Source organism: Miniopterus natalensis, chromosome 11, assembly GCF_054644295.1.
Source record: "Miniopterus natalensis isolate mMinNat1 chromosome 11, mMinNat1.hap1, whole genome shotgun sequence".
NCBI classification, from domain to species: Eukaryota; Metazoa; Chordata; class Mammalia; order Chiroptera; family Miniopteridae; genus Miniopterus; species Miniopterus natalensis.
In genome coordinates, this window is record NC_142091.1 from 35,950,484 (window position 1) to 35,965,923 (window position 15,440).

A 15,440-nucleotide genomic window follows, 5' to 3' on the forward strand; every position below is an offset into this window, starting at 1 on the left:
AATCTCCTGGATCATAGGTTGATGCTCAACTGCTGAGCCACGCCAGCCAGGCTGTTAGAATATTACTGACTATATTCCCTATGTTGTACTTTACATCCCCATGATTATTCTGTATCAACCTATTTGGACTTCTTAAACCCTTCACCTTGTTCACCCATCCCTCCAACCCCCCTTCCATCTGGCAACCATCCAAATGTTGTCTGTATCTATGACTCTGTCTCTGTTCTGCTTGTTCTCTTATTTTGTTTTGTTACATTCAGTTGTTGGTAGATATGTACTTATTGCCATTTCATTCATTTTTTTTATCACTTTATTTTATTAAACAAGAACTTTTAATGTTTCATATATTACTGGTTTGATGGTAATGAACTCCTCTAGCTTTTTCTTGTCTGGGAAGCTTTTTTTATCTGTCCTTTGATTCTAATTGATAGCTTTGCTGGGTAGAGTAATCTTGGTTGTAGGTCCTTGCTTTATATCACTTTGAATATTTCTTGCCAATCCCTTCTGGCTTGCAACATTTTTGTTGAAAAATGTGCTAACAGTCCTATGGGAGCTCCCTTGTAGATAACTAACTGCTTTTCTCTTGCTGCTTTTAAGATTCTGTCTTTGTTTTTATTCTTTTGCATTTTAATTATGACATGTCTTGATGTGGGCCTCTTTGGGTTCATCTTGTTTATGGCTCTCTCCACTTCCTGGACTTGTATGTCTATTTCCTTCACCAGGTTAGGGAGCTTTTCCATCATTATTTTTTCACATAGATTTTCAATTCCTTGCTCTCTCTTCTCCTTCTGGCATCCCGATGATGCAAATGTTGGTACGCTTGAAATTGTCCCAGAGGCTCCTTATACTAGCCTAATGTTTTTGGATTCTGTTTTTTGCTGTTCTGACTGGGTGTTTTCTGCTTCCTTATCTTCCAAGTCTCTTATTTGATCCTGTGCTTCATCTACTCCACTGTTGATACCCCGTGATGTATTCTTCATTTCAGTTAATATATTCTTCATTTCTGTTTGGTTCTTTTTTTATGTGTTCTAATTCCATTTTTGTTTCCTATCTCTTCGTTGAAGTTCTCACTAAGTTCATCTACTCTCCCCCTAAGTTTATTAAGCATCATTATAACTAGTGTTTGAACTCTGCATCTAGTACATTGCTAGTCTCTATTTTGTTTAGTTCTTTTTCTGGAGTTTTATTCTATTTTCATTTGGGACATGTTTCTTTGTCTCTTCATTTTGACAGCCTCCCTGTGTGTGTGTTTCTATGTATTAGGCAGAACTTCTACGTCTCTCAGGCTCAGTAGAGTGGCCCAATGTAATAGGTGTTCTCTAGGGTCCAGTGGCACAGCATCCCCAATCACCCAAGCTGGGCACTGGAGGTGCACCCCCTCCTTTTGTAGTTGAGTCTTGATTTCTGTTGGCATGTCAGTGGGAGAGATTTGCCCCCAGGCAATCAGCTGCAAGGACTGCTGCGACCACTGACCAACATGGAGGATCAACTGTGCAGGGGTCCACCCCACAGAGCAGGACTTACTTCAGTGGAGCTCTGGTGCCCGCTGAGTCCACCTCTTGAGTATGTCACTTGTGGAGGTCGTTGGGTGATGGTGCTTCGATGTGGTCTGAAGCTGTCTACTGGGTGCACTGGCTCTAGGGCCACCTGGGAGGTGCAGGCTAAGGTCAGCCACCACCTCTCCTGTGTTCTTTTGATATAACCTCATTAATCTTTGATTGCTTCTTTGCTATCTGGTAAGAGCTGTTCCAGGCTTACCTTGAATTTTTCCTGTCAAAGTCCTGGTTTGTTTTTTGTAGGAGATAACATTTAGAAACCAAGATCTGGGGTCACATTTGCTCATTATTACTAGGGTATCATTTTTAGGCTCTTTGAGCATAGATAAGAAATGATGGGTGGATGGATGGATGGATGATCATTGCTTAATAGATTCATTGTAGTCACAACAACTGGTCCTCACTGTGTAAAAGTAGATTGCATGGGAAATAGTTTCATTATAGAAGCTCAGTGAGCAGTAATGTAGGAAATTGCACAGAAAGAGTGCATGCCTTTTTCAGGGTTCCAGGAGTGTACAAGCTGTTGGCTAGGACCACTGTGGCTGGTTTCAGTCCCTTGCTCAAAACACAAATTAGAGAAGACACCCCAGGCTGCCTCCAAAGGACTGGTTCTTTGAGCACTGTCCAAACCCAGATCCTTCCAGAGACCATGACTCAGAGGTCAAGAATGCATACAACTCCCTGAGCCAGGAATTCATCCTCTCTGAGTTTATGAAATAAAGATAATGTGACCTGTCCTCCCAAGGTCCCAGAGTTGTTGCAAGGATATTTATATATATATATATATATCTCCAGTCTTTTCAACATGTACTACAAAATTCCTTCTTTTTCATTTGCTTTATAATCCAATTTAATACATTATACTAACGTAACTACTCTTTTTCAAATATTGTTTCAGGTTATCACTCATCAACTTTTCCAAACTAAGATTTTAATCTTTTTAAAATCTTTTAAATACATATATAGATATATATACACACACTCTAATGGGATTTGGATTAGGATAGCATAACAACTATAATTGATTTTAGGAGAACAACTTTAAGAACAACTCTCAGAAGAATTACAGATCTCTATTCAAATCCTATTTATGGTTCTTAATAAAATGCCATCACCTTTGTTACTTGAGGTAGCGCAGGCTACCAAGAAAGACCTCACTTAGAATTCTAGCTCTGTTGTGGCTGGCTCTAGCTGTGTGATCTTAAGCAGATGTCTTCACTAGTCTGCTTCAGTTTTATAATCCTAAAAATTGGAATGATAATTGTACATACCTCACAACATCAGTGTGGTATTTTAATGAAATAACCTACAGGAAAATGTCTCACATAGCTTGGGGCCATGTCCTAGGTGCTCAGGAAATGTTGATTCTGTGCCCTGGTCATGTAGGTCAGAATCAAATTGAGGTGGCAGGTGTGAGAGCACCTGGTAAGAAGTAGGAAGGGGACACATGACAGAATTCTCCAAGGCCCTTGGCTGCTGAATGCCCAGAGGAGTGTATTGTCACTCAGAGCACAGACTTTGCAGTCAAGCTTAGGCTTGAATCCAGGCTCTGCCCTGCTTTGGGCCAGTTACTTAACTTCTCTGAGCCTCAGGTTCCCATTTGTAAAAGAGATAATACTCTCCTCGTTTGGGGCTTAAATAAGTCAATATGTATAATGTATCTAATAGAGGTATGGTATATGGTAAGTACCCCTCAAGCATAAGCTGTGTCCCTCATGAGGCCTGTGGGGACCATGGGGACCAGGACATAGTTTTAAAGTAGGACTCTTTAGGGCAGTGTCTTGGCTGCCCTTCCTTATAGGATATCTCTTAAAGAATTTTATTTTGTGTCACAATTAAAGGTTGCACCAGGTGATTTTCAGGCCCTACACATGTGGTACCAGGATGGGCTTAAGACCCCCTCTCATTTGGGCCACAGACTCTCTCATGGAGGCAAGAATTCCAGCCTCAACTCCAAGATCCCAGGCCCCCTGGCTTTTCCTGCCAGGCCAGATGGTCTGATGATCAGCATTGCACAATTCCCTGGTTTGACACCAGTGGTCTTCTCAGAGAGGGGGATGGGCTGATCTTTTTCTTGGTTCTTTTCAAGTTGAGAGGCAGATTTGGAAAGTCTCCAGCTTAAGAAAACTATTCCTTCAAACACAGTGGTGGGATTTCTTTATCTCCTACTTCCTGGTTGAGTTTGCATTTTCTTTTATCTTTTCTAAACTGACTTTTATAAACCTGGCTTTTTGTGTTTTCCTGCTTTGTCATTAGACGTCATGAGTTGTCTTTGCAATAGAAGAGTTTAAATTCTCAGTGGACTTGCCCTATGTCAGCTGTGGAGAAGCTCTGGGCCATCCTGAGATCCTGTCCCCATGTCCTCAGATGTGAGTGGGTAGAGCCCCAAGCTGGCAGTGGACTAGTTGTCAAGGGATCCTACCCCAGTCTGGCCTAGACAGAGAATAGGGGAGTGTGCATGTCTCACTCACATTGGGGCCCCAAGGTGGGAAGGGGAAACAATCAGAAGTGTTGGGCTCACACAGACCTGGATTCAGATCTCAGCTCCTCCATTGACTAAACCTTTCCTCATCTGTAAAAAGGAAATTATAGTATCTGTCTCACAGGGTATTTGTGAAGACATCAAATGAAGGAGCGCATGTAAAGCATTTAGCACAATAATATTCTCTGTACTTTTCAACATATTTTAATTCAAAATAAATAAAATACGCCCTAGCCTGTTTGGCTCAGTGGTTAGAGCATCAGCCCACAGATTGAAGGACTCCAGGTTCAATTTTGGTCAAGGGCATGTACCTCGGTTGCAGGCTTGATCCCTGGCCCCAGTTGGGATGTGTGTGGGAGGCAACCAATTTATGTCTCTCTTGCGCATGTTTCTCTCTCTGTCCCTTTCACTGTCTCTGAAAAGCAATGGAAAAAATACCCTTGGTGAGGATTAAAAAATAAATAATAAATAAATAAATAGCTATCAAATGTTACATGAGGCCCCTTGCATTGTAAAAACAGGTGTGTATTCAGCAAGTGGTAGCTGTTGTCTTGCCAAGCAAGCTGCAGAGCAGTATTTTATTTTTATTTATTGTTAATCCTCACCCAAGGACGTTTTCATTGACTTTTAGAGAGGGGAAAGGAGAGAGAAAGAGAAACATCGATGTTAGAAACATTGACCTGTTGCTTCCCACATGTGCCCAGACCAGGGCCAGGGATTGAACCTGCAACCTAGGCACGTGCCCCAACTGGGCATCAAGCCCATGACCTTTCATCAGGTGGGACGACGCTCCCACCAACTGAGCCACACCGGCCAGGGCTGCAGAGCAGAATTTTAAAAGGCTGCTTCAGGGATTCTCAAACTGGTTAAAGCTATTACAACCTTTTGCTGCTATAACTCAGTGGCCTGTGCAAGGGGAAGAGCAAGTCACCAGTCTTTCTGAGTCTCTGTTTCCCATCTGCCAACAGGGAGAATGATGTGTACATTGTAGGATGGCTATAAGAATTAAATGGGCTGATAAGTGTAAAGGTCTTTTTTTTTTTTAATCCTCACCTATTATTTTTTCCATTGCTTTTCAGAGAGAGTGGAGGTGGGAGAGAGAAACATCAATGTGAGAGAGACACATTTATTGATTGCCTCCTGCACTGGCCCCAACCAGGGCTGGGGATCGAGCCTGCAATTGAGGTATGTGTCCTTGATTGGAATCAAACCCAGCACCCTTCAGTCTGAGGGCCGAGGCTCTAACCACTGAGCCAAACTGGCTAGGGCATAAAGGTCTTGAATGTAGTAAAACCCTCAGTAAATATTCATTCCTCCCTTCTCAGGGCCTCCCTGCTGCACCACCCCCACCACCATAATGCTACCAGCACCTACTCTGTGCTAGGCAGTGCATATACAAACACATGAGATGTGATGTCAAGATCACAACTAGGCAGTAGTTTTCAAAAACAATTTTTATCACAACCCAAAGTATGCAGATACACCTTATATCACAATCTAGTTCACACACACACACACACACACACACACACTAAAACCAAAGTTTCACAACAATATATGTATATAACTGGTCATAACCCACTATATGGATTTCATGACACAATCACAATCTTGATTTTTTTCAAGTTTACTAAGGCATAATTTATATACAGTAAAATTCACCTTTTTAAGATATATAGTTATATGAATTTTTATAATTTTTAAAAATATATATATTGATTTCAGAGAGAGGAAGGGAGAGGGAGAGAGAGAGATAGAAACATCAGTGATGAGAGAGTCATTGATCGCTGCCTCCTGCACGCTCCCTGCTGGGGATCGACCCCAAAACTCGGGCATGTGCCCCAACTGGGAATCGAACCGTGATCTCCTGGACCCTAAGTCGATGCTCAACCACTGAGCCACACCTGACTGGGCAAATTTTTATAATCTTTATACAGTCATTTGGCCACTACTACATCAAGACATAGACTATTTCCATCATTCCAAAATGTTGCCTCATGCTGTTAGATAGAACAAGGGTATCAAGGTCTGGGCAGTTCTTACTAAATGCTATTCTTGCTCAATGTTAAAATGCCACACAGTATATTTTGCAGATGCAGCTGTAACCAAAGGAGTTTGACCCTAACCCAACAGGATAAGTTTAGCTAACTGCAAAGAAGAAATCAACATATAACTAACCAAATAGTATATCTAATCAATGACTCAGCCTCCCTTTGGGGAGAAAGAACTTCGAATGTGAATCCCCAATCTCCTTTACTTGCTACAAGAAAAAAACTACCTAACTACCACATCTAGTTCTTAAATGGAACATCCCAAGCAGTGAACCCCTTGTGTTTGGTAACCACATTTACATAGCCAGTCTTCTCTCCAACCTAGCCCCTAGAAACCACTGATCTGATTTCTGTCTCTGTAGTTTTGCCTTTTCCAGAATGTTATATAAATAGAATCACACACCATGTAACCTTTTGAGGCTGGTTTTTTTCACTTGACATAAATAATGCTTTTGAGATTCTTCTATATTGTGGTGTGTGTCAGTAGCTAGTTCTTTTATATTGCCGAGTCATATTCCATTGTATGGATGTACCACAATTTGTTTATCCATTTACATCTTACTTGTTCCCAGGTTGGGCAATTATGAATAAAGTTGCTATAATCATTCTCATACAGGTTTTTGCGTGGCCATATGTTTTCATTTCTTTGGGATAAATAACTAGGAGTGGGATTCCTGGGTCACGTAAGAGCTCTGTGCCAAACTATTTCCCACAGTGGTTGTTCCATTTTGTGTTCTCAGCAGCACTGTCTTAGGGCTTCTGTTGCTCTGTGTACTCACCAAAATTTGGTATTGTCATATTTCTTATTTGAGCCATTTTAATAGATATGTAGTAGTTTCTAATTGAGGTTTTAATCTTCATGTCTCTAATGACCAATGATGTTGGGCATCTTTTCATGTATTTATCATCTATGTATCTTCTTTGTTGAAGTGTTTGTTCAGCTCTTTTACCCATTTTAAAAACTGGGTTGTCTGTTTTCTTCTTATTGAGTTTTGAGAATTCTTTATATATTCTAGTTAACAATCCTTTATCAGATATGTGTTTTGCAAATATTTTCTCCCAGTCTTTGTCTTATTTTCATTTTCTTAACAGTGTCTTTTGAAGAGATTTTCATTTGGATAAAGTCCAATCTGTCAATTTTTTTATGGTTTATGCCTTTTGGGTCCTATCTAAGAAATCTTTGCCTAACCCAAAAATCACAAAGATTTTCTCCTAGAAGTTTAATAGTTTTAAAATGATTTTACATTTAGGTCCATTATCTATTTTGAGTTGTTTGTATATGATGCAAGGTATAGGTTAAGGTCCTTTTATTACATAATAGATGTCCAGTGATCTACATCTTGAAAAAGCTGGGAAGGAGGGCCATGTGCAAAACAGATCATAACATGATGGAACGGTGGGCACAGCTGGAGAGGGTTGTTCTAGGAATCTGGAAGCCCCAAGAGGAGAGCTATTAACCTACTGGAGATTTGGGGACAGCCTTACAAACAGGCAGTGACTCATAGGCAGAGCCTTAAAGATTGACAACAGAGAAAGTGGAGAAGGGGGGTGTAAGGAGAGCAAAGGCAAGGCAGGTGACAGTGTGAGGGGTGTGCTGTGGTGCCTGGAGTGACAGAGCATAGAGTTGGGGGAAGGGGAGGGTTAGAGGTGAGACTGGAAAAGCGAGGTGTCTTAGGCAAGCAGTAGTGCTTCAAGAAGATCAGTCTGCAGACTAAAATGGAAGATGGACTGAAAGAGCCAAGTGAGGATAAAGGGGGAGTGGGGATGAGGCCTGAGCTCCAAGAATAGCTAGAGGGATGGGTTCAAGGATGAGAGTCATAAAAAATTTTAGGGATGAGAAGTCAGTACTGCTTCCTGGCTCTTGGGCTCAGACAGCTGGGTGGCTGAGAAGAGTTTACAGCAGGTTTGGGGAAAGAGGAATTCTGTGTTAGGCTTCTGGTACCTGCAGTATATTCAGGTGGAGATGTCCAGGAGGCAGCTGGGTAAAAGCCAGAGCTGTAGCTCAGTGATGTTAGTTCATCCCCACCTGACCACAAACTCTCTGCCATACTCATGAAGCTCCTCAGCCTCGTAGAGGTGCCAGTTCCTGCTCCCCTTGTGTCATTGTGCCTTTCACAATGGGGCCTGAGCATTTATGATGGTGAACACCGTGGTGCTGCCACTAGAAAATAGGGGCTTGATGGACTAGGCTCTGGGACTCATGGATATAGAGAGAATACCACAGAGAGCACCCGAGGAGACTGCCTTCCAACCCACAGCTGGGGGGTGGGGGAGAGAGCAAGGGCCAGGGACAGGAAGGCAGATACTCTGCTGCTTTTGCAAGGAAAATAGTAGTTTGGGTGCCCACCCACGTATGTCTTGTGGCTCTTAACTGTCTTCTCCACCCCCAGTGCTGAGCTCTTCAGCACTAATGCACAGAGATATGGGGTCTGTGGCCCACAGAACTGTCATGAAAGACAGTCCAACCTCTCTGACACCAGTTCAGAGCCTGGGCCTTAAATTAAGGAGAGAGAGGGACTGAAAACTAGAATATGCAAACTACTATCTAGAAAGAAAAGGAGGTTCTGGAATGAGGAAGGGGATGGCTTATCCCAGGGCCCTACCTGGGCCCTCTGGAGAGAACTGGCCAGACTCAGCCCCAAGACCAAGCATCTTCCCCAGCTGCATGTCTCCATACAAAAGCTGTCCCTTCCTCACCCCAACCCTCTCTGTTGGATCTCCCCACTGTCTCACAGCCCATCTGCTTCAGGCTGCTGCTGACGATTTATAACTTCATCGTCAGCTTGTTTCTCTTCAGGCACTCCAGATGGCTAATGCCTTTCTGCTGTATCAAAGTGCCTCATTAGATGGGGATGGAATCATGAGGGGACCCACCCAGACAGTTGGGTAGGGCAGCCAAACATCAACTCCATCCTCAGGGTGGCGGGTCTCTATCACCTGGAATAACTGGGTCTCAGTACAGCCTCCTTAGAAGGCAGACATGTAGTGAGAAGTACTCTAGTCTACTCGCCACCCTTCCTGGGTAATATTGGGGAAGTCCTTCCTCGGACCTCCCTGTTTTTCCATCTGGATAGCAAGCATGCCAAGCATTCATTCCTGACCTACTCTCACAGTGCCTAGTACATCTCCCCTGGCACTACACCCTCACTGACTCCTCTCAGTCTTCCCCGCCAGCCTGGGCTTTTCTCAAGGTCAGCACTGGGGTCAATTCCTCTCTGTGCTGCCCACACCCAGCCTCAGGGAAAAACTGCTGAATATGTCCCATAGGCTGGCTCTTGGGAAAGTATCATGTTAGAAACAGAGACAGTTCATCCCCTGCTTTCTAAAACCTTAAAGAGAAGGTTTAGAATGCAAGAGTTCAGGTTGAAGGAGATGCCGGACTGGAGGCTATGAGATCAGTAGGGCAGGGAGGCTCTGTTAAAGAGTAGGTAAAGAAAGGGTGCTTTGTGGCAAGCTCCACATTTGCACTGACCTCCAAGAAAGTTTCAGAGGAGGCTGGGGTGCCATCATGACAGGAAAGGGCAGCCACCAGGAGCCAAGAGCATCTTCATGGCAAGGCAAATTGTTACAGGAGAATGAGTCCAGAAAAGGGTGTCATTTAGAGTCCAAAAGACTGAATGAACCATTGTGAGCCTGGTAGATTGATGGAAATGACACTAATCACAGCCATTTGTTGTAAATTTTTTGAGACAGAAAAATAATTAAACAAGAAGACAACATTGGTACGGCAGAAGGAATGCTAGGCTTGGTGTATAAATCTCAGAGCATTTGTTAAGTACTGTACTTAGACTGTACCAGTCTTTGGCTAGTAAGCATTTACAGTTTTCTCTCTCATATAAAGGGGCCTGGGTTTGAATCCTGGTATGGCCCTTCGGCTGTCTGAATGTGGGGAATGAATCCAGGCACGGTTTTGCTCAATTGCACAAGATAGATGGATGGTGGTATTGTCTGTGTCAAAAGATATATGACCATTATGTAAGCAAATGTAAGAGAGGTAACGTAGCATTCAGTTCTGGCACATTTCCTCTCTTTCCTTGGGCCAGTGGTTCTCTGTCCTAACTGAACATTTATAATTACTGAGGGCACTTTTTCAAAAATACCAATGCTGGGTCCACATTCCTGACCAATTAAAACAATCTCTGGAAGGTATGACCCAGGCTTCATTTTTTCCTTTTCTTCTTTTTTTTTTTTTTAACTCCCTAGTGAACTTAATGTGCTTTAGACAGTGTGGCAATTATTACCCATCCATTTGTTCATTAAATATTAATTCATTTTGATCTCAAGGACCATAGGCTTGATCTACAATGAGTTAAGAACTGTGACTACCCAGATGTTATGGACTGAGTCTATGTGTCACCAGAAATTCATGTTGAAATGCTAACCTCCAATGTGATGGTATAAGGAAGTAAGGACCTTTGGGGGCTGATAAGGTCATGAGGGTAGAGAACAGGATTAGTACCCTTATAAAAGAGACTCCAGAGACCTCTTTTGCCCCTTCTGTCATATGAGGACACAGCAGGAAGACATCAAATCTGCCCACACCTTGATTTTGGATTTCCAGCCTCCAGAGCTGTGAGAAACAAATGTTACTAAGCCATTCAGTCTGTGGTATTCTGCTATACCAGCTCCAACAGACTAAGATACCAGCTGTGGTTGGGTGACTGTCATTTCTCACTTTTCTCCCTCTCTAGGATTACTTCCCAGCACCCCAACCTCCTGCCATGTCTGACCCCATCACACTGAATGTCGGGGGAAAGCTCTACACAACCTCACTGGCAACCTTGACCAGCTTCCCTGACTCCATGCTAGGTGCCATGTTCAGCGGGAAGATGCCCACCAAGAGGGACAGCCAGGGCAACTGCTTCATTGACCGTGACGGCAAAGTGTTCCGCTACATCCTCAACTTCCTGCGGACCTCCCACCTGGACTTACCAGAGGACTTCCAGGAGATGGGTCTGCTCCGCAGGGAGGCTGACTTCTACCAGGTTCAGCCCCTGATTGAGGCACTGCAGGAGAAGGAGGTGGAGCTCTCCAAGGCAGAGAAGAATGCCATGCTCAATATCACGCTGAATCAGCATGTGCAGACGGTCCACTTCACCGTGCGTGAGGCACCCCAGATCTACAGCCTCTCCTCTTCCAGCATGGAGGTCTTCAATGCCAACATCTTCAGCACCTCCTGCCTCTTCCTCAAGCTCCTCGGCTCCAAGCTCTTCTACTGCTCTAATGGCAATCTCTCCTCCATCACCAGCCACTTGCAGGACCCCAACCACCTGACTCTGGACTGGGTGGCCAATGTGGACGGCCTCCCAGAGGAGGAATACACCAAGCAGAACCTCAAGAGGCTCTGGGTGGTGCCAGCCAACAAGCAGATCAATAGCTTCCAGGTCTTCGTGGAGGAGGTGCTGAAAATCGCTCTAAGTGACGGCTTCTGTATCGATTCCTCTCACCCACATGCTCTGGATTTTATGAACAATAAGATTATTCGATTAATACGGTACAGGTAAAAGGACCACAACCACATTTATAGGTAAAAGGACCCCAACCGCAATGGAAAGGGGTTCCCAAGAAGCTCCATGTCAGCTAAGATCTTAAAGAGTGTCTCACCAGTAGTGTGAGGCAGGGCACTCTACTAATCTGTATTAATCATGTAGCAGGACTTGATTCCCCCATGATGCAGTCCACCTATAGGAATCCATGTGTCCTCTCAACAGAGCCACCTTTTTTCTTGCCATTTTGAGCTGGAGATGGGCAGTCTGTTATGACAAGCGAAGAGTCTGCTGATATGTCCTAAAGGAGGGCACAGGAGGACTTTCTGGCAAGACAGAGGAGCATCATTTATGGCATGGACTCCATCTCTATACCACTAGGCAGTGCCTCACTTACCCATTTGAATAAGAGCCCCCTGGTGAAGGGGATGAGGTGAGAACAAGATGCTCCCTTCAGTTCTTGCTACTCGTCCCAAGGATGCAGCCCAAGGATTTGTTTGCCTGAGGGCAACCATGTTTGACTGGCTTGGAAAAGCAGTATGTTCTCAAAGCTGTATTGGCCCCTGCTGGGGAAGAGATGTGAGCTGTGGCATGGCCTAGAGGAGTGAGCATCCAAGCAGGGTTCAGAAGATGGGGATATCCCTTTTGACTGGATCAACTCTAAGCATTTGGAGATTTCTGGCTTCAGAAATAGGCTGCTGTCCCTTTGAAGGCTTGAAAATCTGCAGCCAGTGCAATGAAAGGCACCTCATACTGTGGCCTGTTACCTGACTTTTGTAATCCTTTCCCCAAGAATTTGAGGTATCATTGGAACAAGTCATTTTAAACAAATATATTATGGACTCTCAGGGTTGGAAAATAATTCAACACCTAGTCCTCCCTCACCCCAGCATACCCCAACACATTTAGGGATGAGTTCCTCTCCCCAGTACCTCCAACTGATCACATATCCCTGCTTGCATACCTCCAGTGATGGGAAGCTCATGACCCCTAAGGCAGCCCCTGCTGTGGTTGGCTGGTACTGGCTGTTAGAAAATTCTTATATTGAGCCAAAATCTGCCCTTCCACTCCCATTTTCTGGCATTGGTTCTATTTTATGGTCTGGTTCTTGTCACCCAAATATGTATTTTCTCTTTCAAAACAGTCACCTTGAGAGACCAGACACTCATGCTGAAAATAATATTAGGATTCCCCTTTGGGATCTGTCTTCAGAACCAAGGCTGGCCCTCTTCCATCCCCTGTAAGTCAACCCCATTTTGTTATGGCTTTGCCTCCTTTGTGACCCCCATTTCACCCATCTTCCTCACCAGCCACAACTCTAGATACCCTCTAACCATCTTCTATTGGAAGATGAAGATTTGCTGTCCCTGAGGAAGTGCTGCCGGAGGAAGCAGCCAGGGTCCTGGAAAGCAGTATGCAGCAAGGAACCCAAGAATGGTCTGAACCATAACACTGCCCTTGGACTAAGAGTCCAGTCCCTGAGACACTGTTCTGAAGGAGGGTGCCTTCCTCTGTAGTACTGTTTTTTGGTCATAACAAGATCATGAACCGCCTTGGGGTGAAATCGAGGACAAGACACCCCAAGCCACTACTTCCCAGGGGGTGATGAGCTGTGCAGGCTTCAAAACTGCACATTATGATTCATCCCTAGAGTGAGTACAGCCTTGGGAGTCTCAGAGTCTTCCCCACTGGGTAGGGGCCCTCAGACAAAGCCAGGAAAGCCTGGTGGCACAGGCACCCACAGGAGGTGGGCCAAGGAGGGATCTTCCCATAATGTGCTCTGTGAGTAGGGAGCCTGTACACTGGGCTATGGGCAAGGCCATATCCCTTAGGTAATACAGGCCTTTTTCCCCTACAGTGGGACCCAAGAGTCTCTGACAGCTACTTCAGGCCACCAGGCCAATGGTACTAGAATGGAAGCTATGACCACAACAAAACAGTTTAAGGAAGAAATCTCATAAATTATCACTGCCTTTTTTCTTCTCCATAAAAAATCTTTTTCTCCACCTTTTCGGTGCTTCTTAATTCAAGCAGCTTGACTTTAGAGAAAGTAAAGGACCTACGAAGCCACTAATGTGCTGTGTGACTTTATGCACGTCACTCACCTCACTGAGCCACTCTGTTTCTTCATCTGTGAAATGCGCGTAACAGTAATACATAACCCTACCTACCTCACAGGGCTGTTGTGAGGATCAAATGAAATAATGTATGTGAGAATGCCATATAAATGATCAATGGTTGTTACTATTTTGTGTTTGTTTATAAGGGGAAAAACCCTGGCCTTGGAATCAGACTAACCTGGGTTTTGAATTCTGGCTTCATCACCTGCTGTGTAACCTTGGACAAGTCACTGGGCCTCTCTGATTTGTTTCCTCATCAGATAACAACCCCACCTCCCAGCACTATACAACTTAAATGAAGTACATGTGAAAATTCCTAACTAGGCCTGGCAAACAGGAGCTCAATATATGTTTGCTCTTTCAGGAGGTAATAATGATGGACTGTTATGCAGGGGACACCACTTTAATAAGCCCTTCTGGAGTACTTTGTGTGTGGGCCCTGAGGATGGAAATGGCCACAAATAAAAAGCCTAGAGGTTCACACAATGTGCTGTGAGAACTTGGAGAAAGAGTTTAATTCTCACAAGGCTTAATGGATGGTGCAGCTGGGCCTTTAAGGGTAGGCTGGATTGTGACAGAATAAGCTAAAGAGGGCACAGTGGGCATCGGAAATAGCATGGGCAGAGGCCCAGGGACCGGCAGGACGGGTGACAGAGGAAGGGTGAGCCTTCATGCAGAGCCGCAGCACATTCACCATGCACGTGTCTCACTAAGGTGAGTGCAGCCATCTGCTTAGCAAAACTGTGAGAAAGAGAACACTGAGCAGTGCAGGCAGCACAGCACCATCTCAGAGGACTGGTGAGTCAGAGTGAGTGTAGACTAGGAGGCAGGGCTGTGCTGCTGCTTGTTAGCCCCTCACTGTCCTAAGTGAGGCCTCATGGTGATCAGTGATCTCAACCAGACTCAGGTTATTTGGCCTTTTGCACAGCCAACAGCTTTGTCCCAAATGAAGGGCAATTCTTGGCACATGTGAGTTTGTCAGCTTTCTGTTCCTGCCCTAGGTGTGGAACCAGGCATGCAGAGAGGTCAGAAAGGGTACTCAAGGGAACCCTAAGGCACCCTGGTGTGACCACTTTGTGAGGGCTGCCACCAAAGACCAGCATTGTCTACCAACTTAGGCACTGCTCCCTATAACCTCACACCCTCAGGACCACCTAAAGACCCTCTGTTCTGCCTTTGAGCCAGAGCTCCCTATGCAGAGGTGGCCATGATCCCCACCCTTGCCCACACTTCAATGCCCAACACAGCCCTGAGGGCCAGGATGTGGTCACTCTGACTTGTAAATGGCTATGTGGCCTTAAATATAGCACTTGTGTAAACTGCCCCTTTCTTCACACCAAACTTTCAGCTTTCTTTTACAAATTACTCCTAAAACAGGCTACTGTGAGTGGGTTTGGCCAAGGTCTGCCTTAGACCAATTTCTTGGCTCATGTGGCCAGAGTACCAGCCCATCCCTTTCCTGAACTGCTGACTGCTTGTGTCTGTGTCCCAGAGGACTCAGGGCTGATGGGGGCAGCTGGCAGGGAAATGAAGCCCTGTGACTGTCTGCAGCGGAAAACAACCTTGATAACAGGCCCACCCACGGGAGGGGCCAAGGCTTATTTCCAGTCCCCTCCTGGTCATGGGTCCTAGCTCTGGCAGCTCTGTCTGCCCAGATGGTCCAGTGACCTCAGTCTCCTTCAGAACCTTCAGGACAGTGTGGCACCAAGCAGAGCTGTGGAGACAGTCTGGTGACATGTTCACCC

General features: G+C 44.9%; 1 protein-coding gene across 1 annotated transcript; it reads left to right on the forward strand.

Moving 5' to 3' along the window:
- The first annotated feature begins 5,152 nt into the window (after positions 1-5,152).
- KCTD21 (potassium channel tetramerization domain containing 21) lies at positions 5,153-11,940 on the forward strand. Its single transcript, XM_016196342.2, has 2 exons — positions 5,153-5,223; positions 10,781-11,940. Exon 2 carries the CDS (start codon positions 10,811-10,813, stop codon positions 11,591-11,593), a length of 783 nt encoding a protein of 260 aa, XP_016051828.1. The 5' UTR covers positions 5,153-5,223; positions 10,781-10,810; the 3' UTR covers positions 11,594-11,940.
- The last annotated feature ends 3,500 nt before the right edge of the window (positions 11,941-15,440 follow it).